This window comes from Ambystoma mexicanum, chromosome 9 (assembly GCF_040938575.1).
Source record: "Ambystoma mexicanum isolate Mex_15411 chromosome 9, UKY_AmexF1_1, whole genome shotgun sequence".
NCBI lineage: Eukaryota > Metazoa > Chordata > Amphibia > Caudata > Ambystomatidae > Ambystoma > Ambystoma mexicanum.
In genome coordinates, this window is record NC_090931.1 from 154,139,291 (window position 1) to 154,160,827 (window position 21,537).

A 21,537-nucleotide genomic window follows, 5' to 3' on the forward strand; every position below is an offset into this window, starting at 1 on the left:
GTCACAAAGGGCATTTTAAAGTCACCTTGTGTTTGCCCTGAACAACAGTAGCCCTAAACTAAACAATGGCCAAGAACAGGATTTAAAATAATGCACTGAGGTGCCATGTTGGCTGCCAAAGAGGCGCATTGGGCTACCAAAGCAGTAAAATGGCTTGCACCCCCCTGGTGCAGCCAAAACTACAGTACAGCTGCCACTGAACTATTCCATGAAACAGATGTTGGGTGGTACAATCACAGTGGACAGGAATGTGGTGCCCGAGATGCTCCCCTGCAACTGAGCGACTCATAACATACCTTGCATAAGGTAAAAAGGGCTGCAATTGCAGGAGAAGTCCATCTAGCTACCAAAAAGAACTCAGTGATCCAACATGTAAAGGGAAAAAAAGCAGAAAGTTGAGGGGCCCTAAAGGTTCAGAGCTCCCAAAAATAGGAATGAAAGATACAGCACTATTAGGACCTTTGAGATGGGAGGGATGAGGGTTTTCTGCTGTGCAATTTTTAGGAAGCGTTTGAGGCATTGGACACCCACTGTGTGCAGATTTAAACATGTATTTCTGCAAAATCAGTCATTTTTTGCACTACGGGATATCCAATCATTTAAGAGAGCCTATTATTTAACATATTTCATTATGCTGTTAAGGTATTTTAATTGTTATTTTAGTGTCTGCTTAAAGGGTCCAGCATATATCCGCCAACACAAGTAAAATTCTATTAAGAGTAATGTCAGGCAATCACATTTAATCAGCTAGCCAGACAGACCAAGCCTGGACTACAAACACCTTGGCTTCGATTCTCTGAAGATATACTCGCACTGGTTTAGGGGTGTCGAGTGTTCACATAACACGTACAAAGAACAGGCACTTCTTGACTACAAAGCAGGAATCAATGTAATCGACGTATAAGGGGAGAGCTGCAAGTATGGTGCAGGGTTTACTTACTTTGTATTCATCCAGCATTGGGCATTCAGACTGTTTTAGGTTGGAAAGATCCAAACGGCGCTGGTAATCCTCGAGGTGCTGGCAGAGAGGGAAGAAAAGCCAAATCTCAAGAGTTAATTGAAGCCAGAGTATGGAAAATCCCCAGGATGCCTGCCTGCACCTACTGCAAATCACCCAGTCTGACACATCTGTCCCCTCTAAGCCACTTCCAACCGATTGCTCCTTACTTGTTTATGTTCTGCTTCTTTCACTGCCTGGTTTACACAGTGGAGGATTTGGCGGCAGTGATCAGCAGCATTCTTCACCTTCTCCTTTTCATCAGGCCGATCTAATAGAGATATAGCAAGGCAAGATAAAGAAACCACTTCACTCTCGATTCCAGATTTTGATCTTACAAAAGGGAGAAAGAATAAGCAATTCTAGTAATAAAAAATAGAGTTGACCTATTTCTGTATTGTTTGCTGGTTCTCAGAGAAGCGTTAAGGTTTCTCCATAGGAGAAATTGGATGTGCCTCAATTTTTCTGTATATTGATTAGTCTTTCATGTCTGCTGGAGAAAATAGGCCATTCGTTTGTTGAATGCGATAGCTCTGTGTTCTTTAAAAGCGGCAGGCAAGAGAGCTAGCTAAGTCATTTCAAAACTTGATGGGAAGGAAGGGCCCATTTATTTCAAAACCCAATGAAGTGGTTGGTCAGAATTCAAAGCTACACGTGGAAGATGTCAAATGTATTCAATCTCATTCTCTACGGTCAGTTCCATGTAATAATGTCGCCGTGAAATAGTCGTCAGGTTCTGGTGACTTTCCTGGCTACCATAATTCTTTCCCCAAATATTCTAGCAGGGGTATAATGCTATATTATATATTATTACCGCCTGCCCTAGAATATTTGCGGAAAGTATTTGATAGCTTGGAGGGTAACTCATTAATCCATTTTTGTTTTTTAAAAGTTGGCAACCTGATGACTTTTTTCATGGGGACATTATTAACGGTTACCAATCTCTACTGCAGGTCAGTGGTCAGTTTCATTGTCTATGGGAGCTGAGCAGTCGACCTCCATCTTTAATAAAGGTGAGAGGTCAGTTCAATTTTGCTACATGGGAAGAGTATGGGTTAGTTCTCTACTGGATGCGAGGGACCTGCCCTGTATTGGATATGGATGGCTATTCTAATTCACTGCCGGAAGTTAGAGGCCAGTCACCACTGCTGAAGGGTGAAGGTCCGTCACATTATCTACTGAAGTAACAAAGTTGGTTTCATTTTAAATCAGGAGTGGCAAATTATACTAGGTCCATGTTGAAGGTTGGTCTTGTTCTCTATTCAGATGTGAGTCAATTATCTGCTGGAGAGGACTTGGGGAGAATTTTCATTTTTGTGCTAAACTCCTCCCACCTTAGAGAACCCAAGCTCTTTTGTTGGACTCGGGACGTTTTAATTTTAAACCTGGAGTGAGGTATGATATGATTATTTATATAGCGCCTATACACAATGTGTTTCAAAGCGCTTAGAGACCTTTTTCTCACACATGTGATTTTAGCCATCCTGGATTTTGTGTTTTCACTGTTTTTGGAGTCTGACACACTTAATATGCATCTGCTTTTTCCATGGTGACACACAGCACCTTCAGTGCAGTGATACTGAGAATTCCTTTGAATTTCTCTTAAGGTTTAAATATCTTTTCTTGTGTGAACTACAGTTCCCAAGAATAGTAAAGTGAAATTGACTTTACTTAACTTTTCTCTTTGTAGGTCCAGCACACACCATTTTACGATATGATATGGCATCTATAACACGCCTATACACAGGTGTTTCAGGGCGTGACGAGGCAAGGGAGGGGGAACAGAGGGAAGAGAACGATCTTACTAGGTCTGGTGTCATTCACATCGTGCAAGGGATGGGGGAATAGGAAAAGTGCTGGGGGAAAGGGGAGGGGAAAGTGCAGTACATGGGATAATAAATAAACAAGCTAAATAAAAGAATGGCCAGCAGGTGGCAAGTGCAGAATGAGTGCAGACACAAGTACTGGTGAGGGGACTGTAGGGATACAGACAATAGTCCCCAGGAGCAGGGGTTGCCAGGGAGGCAGTGCAGGCATGCAACTGGCAGGGCTTGGGCCTGTGATCAAAGGGTGGCCAGGTAACCAGTGCAGTCTCAGTATCAGCCAGGAATTCAGCAGGGGAGAGGGGGAGAGAAAGCAGAAGTAAAGGGGAAGGTTTTCAGGTGCTCCCGGAACCAAAGGTGGTTCTCCTCAAGTTTCAGGGAGGATGTTCCAGAGGGAGGCCCCAGCCGAAGAGAGAGAGATTTACCAGCAACTCGTTCCTTGGAGAAGCGACTGACCCTGAGGGAGTTGGAGGCGGATGAGCGAAGAGCTCGAGAAGGAAGATTTTTAGGAAGAGAGAGTTGAAGGTATTGAGGCCCCAGGTCCCAGAAGGCCTTGTGGACAAAGCAGAGTGTTTTGAAATTAATCCTCGCAGCCACTGGGAGCCAGTGCAGAGATTTCAGTCCTGGAGAGATACGATCCCTGGGCTTGAGGTCGACGGACAAGTCTCGCAGTCCTGTTCTGAATAAGTTGCAGAGGGCAGAGAGTAGAAGCAGGCATATTTAGAAAGAGTCTATTGTAATAGTCCAGCCTAGAGAGAACCAGAGCTCTGGAGACAGTGAGCTTCATGGGGAAGGAGAGGAAAGGAAGAATACCTCTGAGGAGGTACAGCTGGTAGTGTGACTTTTTGGAGACAGATGTGGGGAGAGAAAGAGTATGGAGTCGAAGATGACCCCGAGGTTTTTAGCCCTGCAGGCGGGAGCAGGAAGAGGGCCAAGAGGCCAGGAAGAGGGTTACAGGAAAGGAGGGAGTGGGCGTGCCGATGAGGAGAATCTCAGTCTTACTGGCATTAAGGCAGAAGTCATTGGCGGCACACCACTCCTGGATAGCAGACAGCCAGATGAGGGACGGAAAAGAGGTGGCCGAAGGAAGCCTGAAAATGATTTGAGTGTCGTCCGCATAGCACTGGAAGTTGGGGCAGAGAGCGGCAATGCGGTGGGCACGGAGTGCCAGGTATTGGTTGAACAGCCAGGGAGAGAGGTTAGACCCCTGGGGGACACCACCAGTAGAGAAAAAGATAGCAGAGAGAAGGACCCAAGTTGGAGCTGGGAGGGTCGGTCAGAGGAAGGAAGTCAGCCACTCCAGGGCCTGAACCATGACGCCCAGGTTATCACGGAAACAATTTAGCAGGATGGAATGGTTGACAGTGTCAAAGGCAGAAGAGAGATCAAGCAAGATGAGGACACAGGGGGTGTTAGAGTCGAGGTTTGAGAGCAGGTCTTCACGGATGTTCAGGAGAACAGTTTCCGTGCTTCTGGCAGCTCTGAAGCCAGACTGATGGTCATGAAGACAACCAACAGATTCAGTGTGGAGATTAAGCTGGGAGATGGCCAGTTTCTCCAAGAGCTTGCCCAGGAAGGGAGAGATGGAGATTGGGCGATAGTTAGCCGGGCAGGAGGGATCGGCAGAGGGTTTAAGAAGAGGGTGCACAAGGGAGTGCATCAGGGGGGATGGGAAGACTCCAGTGGTGACGGAGTGCTGGGGGGTTACTTCGTAGCCCCTTATCCTACTTTCTCATGTAACATGTTATGTTACCCTCACTACTTAAAATGGCTGTTGGCAGTGGTTTAATTTTTCCTACCATTGTACTGTTAGCTGCAGTACAGCACCCATGGGTGACCCTTTTGTCAAAATGGCCCGGTTGTCTTTTTTCACAATTTTATGTTTGTGAGGTCTTTCTCTGGTTTTACTCTGTGCGTAAAAAAAACAAAGGTTTGAGCCCTTTGTCTTCCCTTTGGCAGGCTTCAGACCTGAAGCCCGCTCCTGGCTCCAGTGTGTCTGGAAGGACAGGATGTGAGGGAGGGTCCCGAAACTCACCTGTCCTTGGTCTTTAGGAATGCCTAAATGCAACTTGTCCCGGTAGCTGGCTGTCCATTCAGGACAGCCCCTCCTGCTGTGTGATTGACAGCCTAGTCTGTGCATGAATGAGAGAAACTTGCTTAAAAGGCAAGGGTTTTGGGACTACAGTCAGAGTCGACCACTGGTAGAAACACCTAAGGAAGAAACTGTGAACAAAGCTTGCTGCAACCGCCTGGACCTTTGAATTGCCCGGTGAAGCCCTGCTGCTGTGCTGACCTTTTTCACCTCGACAGAGAAGCTACAGATGCAACAACTTCTCCCCTTGGGTTAGTGGGATCAACTAACCCCGAGACAAACTCCACTGGACCACCATAGCCTACTTGCTGTAAGCCTCTCCATTGCTGCGCGAGTTCAATGCCAAGGGCTGAGTGTCCGTATTCAAGTGCAACATCTTCAGCAGAACGAATCTGGCTAGAAGGTCCAGGAGCACCCCAAGGAGCCTCCAGAAGCAGGACCTCCAGTTCCAGAGTCCCCACACCAGAGTGCATGACCGAGGGAGTGAAGGAAGTCCAACCGGTGTCCGAGATCCGCATCATTGCTGTTTGCTAATCGCCGAAACCGCAAAGTGCTTCTGAACCGTAAAGAGCCCATAGCTGCCGCCGTCCTCACAAGTACTGCCGCAGGAGTGTGCCAGACGTCTTCCCTCTTGTCCCCATGACTGATGCTCAGGAACCAGGGTCTGCACCACTGTAGCAAGACAGAATCCAGCTGGACCACACTTCTTCGAACCAGAGGTGGCTCTCTAGGCTTGGGGTACTTACCTTATTGCCTTTAGCGGTGCTTTTCTCACTGGGGAATTGCATTGGCTTACCTTTTTCAAGTTGATTTCAACTCCCTTCTCACGGGTTTAACAGCTTGTGGCCCTACAAGTGATTTTTCTGAACTCTCTAACTTTGTGCAAGACCTTTGTCCAAGAAGTGCATCAGATCTGTAGACTGTGTCCAAATGACTTTGGCTGTCCTGGCTCCCCAAAGGCACTCTTCTAAATCCATTGACTTTGATACTGTTTGTCCCTTATAGGTGGTAGCTTGTTGTATACTGGCACTGCTGGGAAAGGCTTATCTAGACTTAATTGGAGGATTCAGCTGTGTTAGGGAGAATTCTCAGAAATGTGCCAATTACCTTCACCTTAGAGACTCCAAGCAACTTTGCTGGATTTTGATGACTTGTTTTTTTTACCTGGAGAGAGTGGGAGCCTTTTTTCCCACTCATTATTCTGATGTGTGTTTTACTCTTGAGTTCTTTGATTGTGGAGTTTTAGACAACTCCATAGGCATCACCTTTTCATGTGTGTCACACAGCACCCTCAGTGCAGCGACAAAGAGAAGCCTTTTAGGCTGTCCCAAGGTTTAAATACCTTCTCTGGGATAAACGACTCTTTCCCAGAGAAAGTAAAGTGAAATTGACTTTACTAGTCTTTCCAAATTCCTAGACCCAGCACACACCATCTTACCGTAGAGTGCTGGAGGGGTTACTTAGTATCCCCCATGTCTAGAAACTCATGTAGCCGTCAAATGCTACCCTTTCCTATCGAAATGGCTGGTGGCAGTGGTTTTACAACGAACTACCATGATTTTTCCCGACCGTGAACACCGGTAGCTAAAATGCACGGGAGCCATGTTTTTCAAGATGGCGCCTGAGCCCCCTTTGTTTAAACAGGTCCCGGTCTTCTTTTTTCACAATTTCTTTTTGGAAAGGTCCTTCTAGAGCTTGTCTCACATGCCAACCCAGGTTTGGTCCCTTTGTTTCTATGCCTTTGGCAGGCTTCTGGACTGAAGACCGCCTCTGGCGCCTGAGTGTCTGGGGTGGGCAGGAAGTAAGGGAGGTACCCGAAACTCCCTGTGCTTAGTCTCCCAGGAGACCCCAAATGCACTCTGGCGCGATTGGCTGGCTGACTGTCCGGCAAGGACAGCCACCCTGCTGGGTGAGTGGCAGCTAGGCTGGAATGAATGGGAGGAAACTGGATAAAAAAATGAGACTCTTGGCTTGGAAGGCAGAGTCGACCACTGGAACGAACAAAAAACGAAGACTAGCTGGAAGAGGATGGCTGCTGCAACTCCTGGACTGTTGGTTTGCCCAGTGAAACCCTGCTGCAGGTCCGAATCGTCAAGTTCATCTCGACAGAGAAGCCCTTCAAGGACGACTTCTCCCTTTGAGTTGGTGGGACCAATCAACTCGTAAGCCACCTGGATACCATTCTCGGAGCTAGTTGTATTTTCTTCAGAGTGCTGCAGGAAACCGAATAGCCAGGGAGAAGGACACCAGTTTGTGTGCTTGACTACAGCTACCGGAATTGAAGATTTGTCTTTGCCAGCTTTTTGACCAGTCCCAGTGCAGGAGTCCCCAGACATCCTCCCTCTTGTCCCCACAGTTGAGGCTCAGGAACAGTGAGATCTGCAGGACCTGCCAGGAACAGACGTCTTCAGCTGCATCTTTTTCTTCATTGTAAGGTACTGTGAAAACCTGACCGAGAGAACTTACCTCTCAGTGCAAAAGTGCTTGAAACTTTGCCAACTTGCAGGCCTAGTTAGCTTGTGACACAACATATGAATCTTTCTTGTATGAACTACTTCTGAGAACTTTTCCGTTTAACTTCCAGAACTGCTTTATCCAATACAAGACTGACTCATTGACAAGCCCATTGACTTTGGCCTAACCTATTGCATTGAATCAACTCCTCTGTGGAACTCAAACTATTTGCACTGTTTAAGAGTAACTAATATTCGTTTTATTAACTTATGCCTTTTTGCTCCTACTTCAAATGCTCTGAATGCCATTTTGCTCCTCCTTCAAAGTAGTTTAAATGCCTCAGAACCTGATATTGTGAAGTACTGAAGTATATTTTTGTGTGGTATAGATTGCCCCCTTCGAGTAAATGTTTTATAACTGACTGAAATAAATTAATAAGTGTTTTACCAAGAAATCTTGAGTCTATTTGAATACTTTTAATTATATACCTCTGTATAACATCCTTACAGCTCACATTCCCTAATGATATAAGCCTGGCTGCTCAGCAATGCTTCCACAAAACTGTGTAGTACAGACTTATACCAAAGGTTGGTTTTGCTTACACCTGTAGTCCTAGTTGGGTGTAGTGGTCCCAAAGGGTACTGCATACAAACTTTGCCTAACAAGCTGTCCTCACAATTGCTCAGAAATTGTTCTAACCTTTTTACTTCCCGAACCCTTTGTCTTTCTGCAACTTACTGTCTACAAAAGTATGTAAGTGTGATATATAAATGCAAATACTATCCTTGTGATTGAAGTCACCTCGGGGTGTAGGAGTAGTGTATGAAGCGTATCCAAAAAGATTATCCACTGGCTTTGACTCTGAAAAGTAATTTTTAAGTGCATTTCATTAGTTACAACAAATTGCCTTTTTAAAGAATGCCCATTTCAAACGGACGTTAAATATATAATTGACTATTTATAACTGAAACCTTGAGTGTAAGTGTTACTTAGCTACTTGTATTTACGAATTTCAATTGTACAGCTCTAATTTACCCCTCTTGAGATAGGCCTGGCTGCTCAGTCACACTACCAACTTGTGTTGTACAGACCCATACCAAAAGGTGGGTTACCTAATACCAAGCAGATAAGTGTTGTGTGTACTCACACAGTGTGACTGCACCAATTCTTACCAAACAAGGACGTCTGTCTCCTTTCTCTAATGGACATGTGAGGTTGCCCTCATTCTCTCCCGGAGGAAAGAGAAAGCTCTTTCTTTTTTGTACATACATATTTTAAGGTCTCTCCGATTTCTATGAGAGGAAAGTGACAACATTTCAAACATCACTGCTGGAAACTAAGATTGAGAGTATGGCTGTGCTTTCAATGTCTCTTGGGGTAGTGTGCCTATGATTTCTCTCTGCCAATCTCATGTCCTTGATTTCTATAAGAGAAGACTTATCTTGCTCCTGGTTTCAATATGGCATGTGTGCATCAGATTTCTCCATAGGAAGAGGACTTCATAATAATAGATTTCAATGGATTGCTTTTCACCCGCAGATTCCTCATCATGATAGGTATCCATCATCCAGCTCTGCTGTTGGGAAACTTTTCAACAGGGGACATTAGTAGACCTCGACTCTGCTGTCGATCGGTCTTTCTGGCTCTAGATTGTCAGCTCCGGACGTGATGCCAGGCGTCCTTTATATACACACCACGTCACTATGCTCCATGCCTCAGGTCCTTTTTTCCACGTGCTTGCACACTGCATCATGAACACAACTCTAGTTTACTCAACGTTCTTATTGTACTTTGTACAATTTCATTTCTTCAAAACTTGACGCAATGTCGTCCCACAGGGTCTCAGGGTTCAAGCGATGCCACGATTGTGAGGCCAAAATGTCTATGACCAACTCTCATTAACGTCCATCTAGGGTGTATGGGTGCTAGCCCCGACACAGAGGCCTGCACGTTGTGTGCAAAGATGCAGCCAAAATCTCAGCGTGAAAGGGCCGGGAAACTGGCTTTGGGCCGACCTGTTGCCAAGTCTACGGCACGGTCACTCGTCTGGTCTTCAGAGGCCGAGAAAGAGGAGCCTACCCCCGACAACGGGAAAGAACATCGTAAGAATAACAAGAAACTGTCCCATTCCAGGAGCCATTCCTCGTCGTCTTCTTCGTGGAAGAAGCCGCACCACCGCGAGTCCAGCTCGTTGTCGGACCGAGGTAAACCCTCGGTAGGGCCGACCACTCGAGAAGAGTGGGAAAGATTTAAGACTATGCTAGAAATTTTTAAGATGCAAGCGGCTGTAGGTGTGGCTCCGGCCCCCGACCAGCAAGCTTCAGCAGCAAAAGCAGCGCTCGGTGCTCCCGACCCCAAGCTAGCCACTCTGTCGACATAGTCGAAGTCAAAAGCGTTTTTGGGTGTTACGCCAGTCCGGAATAAGTCGCTGGAGCGCAGTAAGACCGAGGCTCCAGACGCCCATCGGTTACCTGAGCGTCCCTCAGCGCCAAAAGAACCTTTGGCATTGGAAGCTTTGGCTTCGAAACCTTTCCTCAAGCCCTCAGCGCAAACAGTCGGCGATGGTTCGTTTGTGCCACTGTCAGGATCGGGTGCCTTCGATTCAATGCATTCCATTTTTGGAGTGAAGGAACACGATGACCATGAGGACCCAGTCGACCCAGTTTGCACAGGAGCTGGGGGCGTCAACTATTTTGACAACCAGGCTGATTTATTGGCTTTGGATCAGGGTTTACATTGGAGTTACAGCAAAAACAGACCTATACCCACACGAGTGTGAAGTTCATGGAGCCGATTCACAGGGGATTTGACACACTGGGGTTGAAGGCGTCCACTACCACTCTTCAGGGGTATGACCTTCTCAACATTCTGGACGAGAGTCCCACAGTCTAGCACAATATGCCTTTCAACCCAGTAATTGCGGACGCCCTAGCCTTCTTATGGCAGCACCCTTGTACCATTCCCTCTGTGAATGCCAATTTCACAGGGAAGCATAAGCCAGCAAGAGGAAACCCTTCTTTCCTCACCACACACCCTTCCCCGGAAGGCTTGGTTATACAGGCTGCCACTTTTTCCACCAAACCCGCGTCATCCACCTCTAATCTGCCTATGGACAGAGAAGGGAAGAAATGTGACGCTTTGGGCAGGAAGGTGTTGATTTCTGGAAGCATGGCACTCAAAGCCACTAATGTGGCGGGTGGTTTCGCCAAATACCCGTTTGGCTTATGGAAGGCAGTGGAACATGCTGCTGAATACGTCCCTGAGGGTGCCATGCGGGACAGAATTTTACAGCTGGTGGAGGATGGGAAGGAGGTAGCCAAACGGTCATTACATACGGGCCTGGACATAGCAGATTGTATTGGCAGGGCAATGGATTCAGCAGTTGTGATGAGACGCCAAGCATATCTTAAAACATCTGGCTTCTCTCCGAACGTCCAAAACAGGTTGCTGGACATGGCTTTTGAAGGTTGCATGCTTTTTGGGTAGAAAGCAGACTAATCCTTGGGGAAAGTCAAGGAGACAAAATTGGCTGCCAAATATTTGGGTCTAGCGGCGCAGTGGGCCCAACCTGCCTTCAGCTTCGCCTCCAGTGGCAGGGGCTATAGACGTTATGTGCCCTGTGGCAGGAAGGCACAGCTCCCCTCAACCAGGAAAGGGCAGAGGCACTTTGCATACCTCGGAAGTGGCAGAGGGGCCTCTAGAGGCCAACAAGCCGCAGCAGTGGGGAGGCCCACACCCTCTAAGCCCCTTTGATTTCCCACTACCACGATGCACCGGTTGGTGGACGATTGGCAGGGCATTGGCCCCAGTGGCAGGAAATCACTTTCAACGCATGGGCCCTGCATTTGATTCAATTGGGTTATTGTCTGCCTTTCCTAAAGAGGCCTCCAGACAGGCCTCCACTTCCCCCAATCCAAACGGGGCAAGAACTCCAGGAAGAACTGAGAGCCCTGTTGTTTAAGGGTGCCATACTCTCGATCAGAGCGGGACAGGTTGTTATTCCTGGTGCCCAAGAAGGGAGGAGGTCTCTGTCCCATCCTGGACCTCAGGGCCTTGAACAAGTTCATGAGGAAGAACAAATTCAGGATGTCGACGCTGAGATTCTCCACGCTCTCGAACCCAGGACTAGCTGTTAGGGAGAATTCTCATAAATGTGCTAATTCCCTTCACCTTAGAGACCCCCAGCAACTTTTCTGGATTTTGAGGATTTGATTTTTTTTACCTGGAGAGATTGTGACCTTTTTTCCAACTCATGTATTTTGAAATGTGTTTTACTCTTCTGTTTCCTTTGGTTATGGAGTCTAACCAACTCCATAGGGATCATCTTTTCATTTGTGTCACACCGCACACTTAGAGCAGTGGCACAGGGAAACCTTTCCAAACCTTTCCATGCTTTCCCAAGGTTTAAATACCTTCTCTGGGATAAACTACTGTTTCCCAAAGTAAGTAAAGTGAAATTGACTTTACTAGTCTTTTAAATTCCTGGACCCAACACACCCTATCTTACAATAGAGTGCTGTAGGGTTACTTAGTATCCCCTGTGTCTAGATACTCATGTAGCAGTCAAATGCTACCCTTTCCACTCAGAATGGCTGGTGGCAGTGGTTTTACAACGAACTAACATGATTTTTCCAGACCGCGAACACCAGTAGCGTTAAATTGCAGGAGCCATGTTTTTCAAGATGGCGTCTGAGCCCCCTCTGTAAAAACAGGTCCAGGTCTTTTTTTGCCATTTCTTTGTGAAAAGGTCCTTCTAGCGTTTTGCTCTGCGCGCCAAACCAGGTTTGGTCTCTTTGTTCAATCGCCTTTGGCGGGCTTCAGGCGTGAAGACCGACTCTGGCGCCAGTGTCTGGGGTGGGCAGGAAGTGAGGGAGGTGCCCGAAACTCCCTGTGCTTAGTCTCCTAGGAGACCCAAAAGTACTCTGTGGTGATTGGCTGGCTGACTGTCCGACAAGGACAGCCACCCTGCTGGGTGAGTGACAGCTAAGCTGGAATGAATGGGAGAGAGCTGAATAAAAGGCGAGTCTCTTGGCTTGGAAGGCAGAGTCGACCACTGGAACGAAGGAACCGAAGACGAGCTTGAAGAGGATGGCTGCTGCAACTCCTGGACCGCTGGTTTGCCCGGTGAAGCCCTGTTGCAGGTCAGAATCGCAAGTTCACATCGACAGAGAAGCCCCTGCAAGGACGACTTCTCCCTTTGAGTTGGTGGGACCAATCAACTCAAAAGTTACCCACCTGAACAACCTATCTCGGAGCAGTTTGAATTTCCTCAAGAGTTGCTGCAGGAAACTATAGAACCAGGGAGAGGGACACCAGTTTGTGTGCTTTACTCACAGCCACCGAAATCGAAGTTTGGCAAGCGCCAGCTTTTTGACCAGTCCCAGTGCAGGAGTCCCCCAACGTATCTCCCTCTTGAGGCACAGCAACAGCAAGATCTGCAGGAACTGCCAGGAACAGAAGTCTACAGCTGCATCTTTTTCTTCATTGTAAGCTACTGTGAAATAAGACAGAGTACTTACCTCTCGCTGTGAAAGTGCTTGAAACCTTTGCAACTCGCAGGCCTAATCAGCTTGTGACCCAACATTTGATTCTTTTTTACAAACTACTTCTGAGAACGTTTGCAGAGACTTTACTGTTTACTTACCACAACTGCTTTATTCTATCCAGGATTTTAGCCCATTGACTTTGGCCTAGCCTATTGAATTGAATTGACTCTTCTGGTGAACTCAAAGTATTTGCACTGTCCAAGAATAATTATAACCTTTCATGTTCTAATAATCTTTGCCTTTTACTCCTCTTGAAAAAGTATTCTGAATTAGTATTGAAGTATATTTGTGTGTTATATTGCCTCCTTCTTATGAATGTTTTATAACTGACAAATACATTAATAAGTATTTATCAAAGAAACCTTGAGTGTAAGTGTTTATTTGAACACTTGTGATTGTACACCTCTGCATAACATCCTTACTGCTCACATTCCCCTCTTGAGTTAAGCCTGGCTGCTCCGCTACCAAAACTGTGTAGTACAGACTTATACAAAATGTTGGTTTGCTTACACCTGTAGTCCTAGTTGTGTGTAGTGGTCCCAAAGGGTGCTGCATACAAACTTTGCCTAACACTGGCTGGTGTTGATAGACCTACAGTATGCTTATTTCCGTGTGTTGATACACCAAAGCACAGGAAGTTCCTACGGTTTCTCATTGGCGACAAGCACCATCAGTTTAAAGTGCTTCTGCTTGGGTTGAGGCATGGCAGTAGTTGCGGCTCACCTCAGGAGATCTGGCATCCATGTATTTCTGTAGTACCTGGGAAGTCGGCAGGGCAAGTCTCGTCTCATCTGGAAGACACCTGCCTACTACAGCACAGGCTGGGCTTCTCCCTCAACTTGAAGTCGCATCTGACGCCAGTTCAGCAGCTCCAGTTCATAGGAGCAGACCAGTTGTTTGTAGCCCATTCCTCGTCTAGAAAAGGCCTTGCAATCACTAAACAAACCCTGTCACAGTGGATTATGTTGTGCATTTCCGAGTGTTACCAAGAATCAGGTAAGGCCCTTCCAGCGGGCATCAAGGCCCACTCGACCAAGGGGTCTAAGCCTCTACAGCCCCTCCAGAGAGGTGTCCATTTTAGAGATATTTGCAGGGCGGCCACTTGGTCATCCTTACATATCTTCACCAAGCACTATGCCTTCGACATTGCACAGCAAGCTGATGCTCGGTTTGGTAGGGCGGTTCTTCCGAATCTACTGGTTTAAATCTTTCTGCCCTCCTTTGTTATCCCAACTGCTTGGGGAGTCTATCATAATGAGAAATCTGCGGGAGAAAGCAATCCATTGAAGGAGAAATTACCTTACCATAATGTTCCTTCTATGGATTATTCTCCCACAGATTCCTCATCGACCCTCCCATCCATCCCTGCTCAGAAAGTTCTGTGGGTTGTCGCTTCTGTCCAAACGAGAAGGCATCTGGTGATGGCTTTGGGATGACGTATTTGTCTTAAGAAGTATTTTCTTCACACACTGTTGTGGGTTTTTCTTGTGCAGCGCTCATTCGCAAGGGGAAACATTTGGAGGACCTGAGGCAGGGGCATAGTGACGTGGTATATATAGCCTGATGTCACATCCAGAGCTGACGATCAAGAGCCAGACAAGAAGGATCGACGGCTGAGTCGAGGTCCAATATGCCCTGTGTCAAAAGGTTTCCGAACTGCAGGACCTGATGCGGGATATCCATCACGATGAGGAATCTGCGGGAGAAGAATCCATAGAAAGAACATTATGGTAACGGAATTTCTTTTTTCCAAACGTAAGGGAAGACCCTAGATTTTGCTATGAAAGTAGTTCAAAAGTCATTGCAGGGGGATATGGCATCAGGATTGGGCATCACTGATGCATGTGACATGAGTAAATCATCATTACTACTACTGTTAATATTACCATTCCTATTAAGTCGTACCAGAGTATTTTGCAATGTTATCTAAAAGTAGTGGATACTTTGTCAGCCTCTGCATCTCAGTGGGAATGAAATCTTTCAGTTGGAGCCTTCGACACAAAGGGTTGCTCTCTGCATCCTGAAATTAAACCAAATAATAGCCACATGTGAGTTTTATTAGCTGCTCATGTTCCCTCGGTTTATCTCAGAGGAAACAATCACTTGCCATTTCAGGTGATAAAAACAACAGAAGACCAGTTCTTCTATTCATTACAACATTACTGTACAGTGACATTATTAAAGAGGGTAGGTTCTGATAATCAGTAGATACACAAGTCACAGGGTACCACTCATCCATTTCATCAGCACAAAGGTTTTCATATAGCAGTGTACGATATAGCATTTCCACCAACTGCCCATGAACCAAATTAGCAGGTTACTTAACTGTAACTTGTTCTCCCGCATGGGTCTTGCATGGATTCACATGCTCATGAATATTCCCTGTCAGACTGGTAATCCTCAGTAATATAAAGCAGTTTAGCTTTAAGCTAAAAACTGCATGTCACTTTTATAGGCTATTGCTGTCACTTTGGGTTATACTGCCCCAGTCAATGACATTGGTCGTCCGAAGCTCCACCCCTGGTGGCCATCTTCAGATTTGCTCATGCATGTAAAGTGGCAGTAGGAACCAAGAAGAGCCAAGAGGGGAAGGAGGGAGGGTTTGCATGTGAATCCATGAAAGACTCATACTGGAGAACGAGAGTTACAGGTAAGAAACGTGTTCCTTCTCCAGCGTTGGGTCTTACATGGATTCACATGCATATTAATACGATTACACAGCAGTACACTTCCACAACCACGGGGGGTGGCAAGGCTCAACAGAAGCAGACTCACCTCATGCTAACAGGTTGCAAAGCACTGCTTGCCGGACACAAGACTCCTCTCCCTGGAATCCCCGTCGACACAGTAGAATTTCGTGAAGGTGTAGGTAGTGTTAGGTAAGATTTTAACTTTAGAGCTAAATCTACCTCCCTTGTGAGAACCGAAGAACTTTTTGCTGGACTGGTGGATTATTTCTCCCTATTTCTCAATGAGTGGGAACCTTTTTCCACACTCGCAGATTCTTTTACTCTTTTTATGGGTGTAATTTTTAAGACTCTCCATAGTATCCTTTTAATTTTATCCTCTGACAACGTTTGGGCTGTACCTTTTTATTGTTACAGGGTTGCCCCTTGGGATCCCGTTTAACTTTCTCTTACTAACCCTGTGAGAACTACAGTTCCCAAGGGTAGAACGGATATTTCTATCCCTTCTATATTTTGCTAGGTGAAAACCAGCACAACCCACCTTATGTGCTGGGAAGATGCAATGTGTCCCTTTTCTCACTAGCACTGTAACAATTATGTTACAGGGACAAGCTTACCTTAACAAGCTGTTGGCAGTGAACCTTCTCACAAATTCGGTTCACCTTTATCGCTTGATGTTTCAGAGCTGCGGTAAAGGCACCCACGGGTGCCCATTTTACCAAAAGGGCCCCGTCTTCTTTTTGTGCTATTTTAGTGCTTCTTGTCCCTTCTTGGATCTTCCCCTTTGTGTTAACTTTATCTTCAGAGGGAGACCTCGGTCAAGCCCAGAGTGTCTGAAGGTAGGAAGCAAAAGAGGAGTCCAAAACTCTGCAGCCCTTTTTCTTCCAGCCAGCCTGCAAGACCCCAGTTCAAACTGGGAGGCTGGCTGTCCTGAAAGGACTGCCAACCCCTCCCCCCACACCCCCTGCGCCCCCAAGTTTGAATGTTGCAAGTCTTTTTGATTGGTTGAGTTCCTACATAAAAGTCAGATCCCGGAAGCTGAATAAGTAGTCGACCACTGGACCTGAATCCGAAGAGGAAGAAGAAACCGCAACTGAGAGGATGTCCAGCGACTGGAGAGCCTGCTGTGTAACTGGAGCCTGCTGTTCCTTTCAAGCGACCTGGGGACTCTGAAAATGACAACCCATAGCGTGGTGAGATCCACTAGACTCAAAAAGACCTGCATTTTGAGCCATCCCATGTCGTGCTGTGAACTTGCAGGGCTGCAATACCCTGGGACCTCGAGTCAGTGTGCGTTGCACGGTCTTCCGAATCGAACTGAAACTTTGGTGGCATCCTGCAGGACCTTGAGAGATGTGTCTCGAGTCTGAAAAGTCTCAACAGAGTGGATTCTCATCACTTGCAACGTCCAGCAATCAGCGATATTCAGACTTCTTCTGGTTCCTGAAAAGGGCATTAGAACCACAAAGCAGCATCAAGCTGCGAAGAAGCTCTTACCTGGAGCCTACTCCGTTGATCCCTGCTGCAGAATCCCTTCCAAAATCCTGTCTTTTTGACGAAGGAATCCATCGCCTGGGTTTTGGCTGCACATCCTGAAGTCTCCCCTGCTGAGGTACTGTGTTGGCTGGGGTATTTACCTATCTTAAGCCTTTGTGATTTCTTTAAAGCTTTGGTGTGTTTTCTGTGATTGGGAGTCCTCTCATTCATTTCACCGAGGCCCACTGATGGAATCCTCCTAGGGTGTCTTCTCAGAATTCACTGGACCCTAACTCTAAAGTGAACTACTTACTTGTTTGAACAGTCTTCCACATGAACTCAGTCTGTCTGCATAAGTTCTTACTTATCTTGAATGTGTGTTGTGCCATTCTGAAAAGTATATGCAAGGATGTTTTACTCACCTGTGAATTGGGTGTGCCTCTTCCCAAAATAAATGCTGTTGGCTTCAACTTAACTATTTATTTCAGAATATTAGTCTGTACGTTCACCAACTGGGGTTTGCTTCCCCTGACCTGCTGTATAGCCTGTCTAAACTAAGTCTGCCTTGGGTTTTATCTAACTGGACTAACATTGAGTGAGTCTTAAAGTGTAACATTGGGTTTTGCTTTCCATAGTATGTTTTATACAGATGCTAAAACAGTCTTCGGTGTATACCTACCTTGAGGTTGCTAGTAGCTCCTTTAAAAAGTATATGGGTTTTACTTACCTCGAATAGTTGTGTGCAATTCAATCAATCAAGAAACTTTATTCGCCAATGTGGCCATCAAAGTACATCCTAGCACAATGCATTCTAATACAATTTACATTAGCCAAGCGTAATACAATACATTATGAAACATAACCAAAACAAATAGCAGGATGAAGGGAGTCAACAAGCAGGCCCCACCCCCTTCAAGCAGGTTCCAGCACCCAGAGGACACCCCCAGTAAACCCTACTAACTCCCCTTCCCAAGGGAGTAAGATTTGCGCCAGTTAGAGGAACGTTCCTCTGTTTTTGCCTGGTTAGGCAAGCTGATCCAGAACACGGGTACAGGCTGATTGTAATCCCACTGTTGGGTTGATGGCCGTCCCTCCCCCCTCTTTCCCAGACCGGTTCCAGAGGGTCAGTTCCACAATGTCGGATGCACTCTGCCCATTGCCTGGAAGTCTCTGGCACGCCGCCAGGGTGTCCCTTGAAAGAAAATCACAACCACCCACAGTCCATAACCAATGCAGGCTTTTATTTAGCAAAGTATCCCTTGGTTGAGGCTGTTTTGCAGTAGCTTTGGGACCCCCATGGAGGTAGATTGCAGTACTAAGGAACAGTTCTTGGCCAGTGGGCTTACACATACCCCTTCTTAGCCAAGGAGCTTGAGCTCTGGTTGCCCTAAGCCTAGTGCAGTTTGTAGCCACTGGGCTTGGTACGGGGTCCTCCGGACGGGTAGTGTTTGGCTTGCAGTGGGGCTCCCCTCTGGCCCCCCCCCCCCCCCCCCCCTTCGTTAGCAATGTAGTCTTTAGGCCCTTTTGTACTAACAGGGCTTTGTTTCTCCGAGACCACTGTGTGACAATTAATGTTCGGTACGGATTGGCATTGGTTTGGGGGCATCTGTGCAACAAGACATTCAGTAGGTTGGTAGAGAGCCCCCTGCCAGCAGTGGGAGAAATACAAGGCTCCTCTCCCCCTCCATCCCCCCCTGCCTCCCTTCAACAACAGGGTTTCAAGCAGTTTCTTTATAATTACCAACTCAGCAAGTGCCTGGCTACATTTGCATCCTCTAGTGACACTCACAGTTGTCCCCAGTGGGTTGATCAATAACGGTCCCCACACCTAGTTGGATTGCAGATCGTTGGTGCTTGGGTGAGCTGAGTTGGGACAGGTGGAGGTAAGAGCTGGCCCCTAAGGAGGTTAGCAAATGATCGCTCCTGGCGCTGCTGGAGAATCCAGAGGATGATTTAGCAGCCTGAGGGCCAGAGATTACTCTTCCGGATTCCTCCAGGCGGGGCTTGGCAGAGGTTGGTGGGGAGTCAAATTCTGAATCGTGGATGGGGGTAGAGGCGGAGGCCAGGCAAGGGCTAGTCAGAAAGGGACTCTGGGCCATGCTGTGACTTGCAGGTATTTCCTTCCGAGATAGCTTCCTCCCTTATGAGTTCCGTTTTGGGGTTGAGTTCGGAACGTATTGACGACATTGCGCCAATGTTGCGTGTTACCTGGAGAAAAGAGGTTATCCGTGGGCTCTTGCACCCTGAAAGAGATGGTAGATAGGCCCGCAATCTTTCCGGATAGGACTCGGTGCACATCTACTGCAGGGTCTACGGGCGTCCTTCCTGTGCTCCCCCCAGGAATTGGTAGATTTCATCAATCAACAGGTGCGCCTCCCCTACAGGGATAGTCAGGTACTTGGTCGAGGTCACATAGTGCCCGTTTTCCCCTCTGGTGTCAGGTTCGCAGGGCATGGTTTGGAGCATACCTCCCTGTTTCCGCCTTCTCACTGCCACCACCCTACGCTGTGATTTGGGTCCGTGGGGGATCTTCATCAATAAGTTACTGTGGGTTTTACTTACCTTAGTGTGCCTTTTGCCATCCAAAAATACATTAAAGAGTTCTTGCTTACCGTAGTCTGTGTTCCACTGAGTGGAAAAGCAATTGTAAATTACACAAAAAGGTCTTACTCCCCTAGTATAACTTATCCTGAATGTGGTTTTAGGTTTCTACTGTTCCTTGAAGGAATGATCCACTATTCAGAAAAGTATACTTGCAGGTTGGTTTACTATGATTTCTTAACTGCATGTCACTGCACAACTGCCAGGCTCTACTACCCTTGTATTACTAAAAGTGATCTAGAAGTAACTGATGGTTTTACACCCCATGAATAGGTGTGGCCTTTTTTAATGTGTTTATGACTCTATAACCAGTACTTATCCCCAAGACTTCACTTGTCCTACTTGTCTTTAAAATATACCTTTTTTTTTAATAATACTTCTGGTTGTTAGTGTTTCTATTGAAACCTTGGCATACTATGCGTTCTTTGTACCTTCCTACAGCCCTCTATCCCTCCTAGGTTAAGCCTGGCTGCTCGGTCTATGCTACAATATACTGAGATGGTACATCTTTATACTAAGAGTGGAGTTTTGTACTGTCTCAGTTGAATGGTTTTACTAAGCCCTTAGTTGGACTTCAGAAAAACTGTCCTAATGGGTAGACCTCCATGTATCCGCCCTGCAGATATCCACCAGGGGCACACCATAGAGAAATGCTGTCGTTGATGCAATGGCTCTGGTGGAATGGGCTCTCAGCCAGCCTGGCAACTGTCTGTTGGCCAGCTGATGGCAATACATGATATGACCGGAGAGCCACCTGGCGAGGAAAGCCTTGGACAGGGCCTTCCCATGCCCCACAGGTCCAAAATTGTTGAAATATCGAGAAGTCTTTCCAAAGTCGTTTGTGCATGCAACACAACTTTAAAGCACATGCAATGTCCAGGGAGTGCAAAGATCTTTCAACAGGTAAAGAAGGAAAAAGTTACTTACCTGTAACTGTTGTTATCCAGCATGGCTCTGGCATGGATTCACATGTTCATGAATATTCACCGCCGTCAGGATGGGAATCCTCAGTAAAAGAAAAACAGTGTCACTTTAGTTTATAAACTGTCTTTCTTCTGTAACCCAATCACTGAACACTGGGTCATACTGCCCCAGCCAATTACTGCCCTCTCCCTAAGCCCCTCCTCTGGCAGCCATCTTCAGATTTGGTAGCACATAAAGTGGCAGCATGACCAAGAAGAGCCGCATAGGGGCGGGAGGGAGGATTCGCATGTGAATCCATGTCAGACCCATGCTGGAGAACAACAGTTACAGTTGTAACTTGTTCCTTCTCCAGCATGGGGTCTGCATGGATTCACATGCTCATGAATAAAGAATACATAGCATTACATACATGCACAACCACGGGAGGTGGCATAGCTCAACAGAAGCAATTACTCTTACCTCCTCACCAGGCTCACCTTCAAGCGAACAGGTTGCCCAGCACTGCCTGGCAGACTGACTCCTCCCTGGAATCCCTGTTGACGCAGTAGAATTTCGTGAAGGTGTGCGACAACCTCTGCATAGCAGCCCTGCAGATGTCGTCGTGGCATTGATCGCTCTGGTAGAATGGGCTCTCGGACAGCCAGGCAATGGTCGGTTTGCCAACCAGTGACAATGAGTGATGCAGCGGGAGAGCCACCTGGAGATGGAAGCCTTGGACAAGGCCTTCCCATTGTTCACAGGGCCAAAGTTCACAAAAACAGAGAAGTGTTCAAGAAACTCTTCGTGAAGGCCACGTCAAACTTCAGCGCCCGAGCCACATCCAGCGAGTGCAAAGTCCTTTCAGTCGGCGACGAAGGTGTCGGAAAAAAACACAGGCAACACCAAGGGCTTGTTGAGATGGAATTCCAACTGAACCTTGGGCATGAAGGAGGGGTGT

General features: G+C 46.9%; 1 protein-coding gene across 6 annotated transcripts in view; it reads right to left on the reverse strand.

The window, feature by feature from the left end:
* ARHGEF12 (Rho guanine nucleotide exchange factor 12) overlaps window positions 1–21,537 on the reverse strand; it is a 1,284,704-nt gene that overhangs the window by 313,886 nt on the left and 949,281 nt on the right. For all 6 annotated transcript variants that reach the window (XM_069614339.1, XM_069614338.1, XM_069614336.1 and 3 more), the window contains 3 exons: window positions 14,818–14,932; window positions 1,168–1,268; window positions 941–1,018 (listed from right to left, as the gene is read on the reverse strand). In XM_069614339.1, coding sequence (XP_069470440.1) covers window positions 941–1,018; window positions 1,168–1,268; window positions 14,818–14,932 — 294 coding nt within the window. The remainder of the gene's footprint in view (window positions 1–940; window positions 1,019–1,167; window positions 1,269–14,817; window positions 14,933–21,537) is intronic.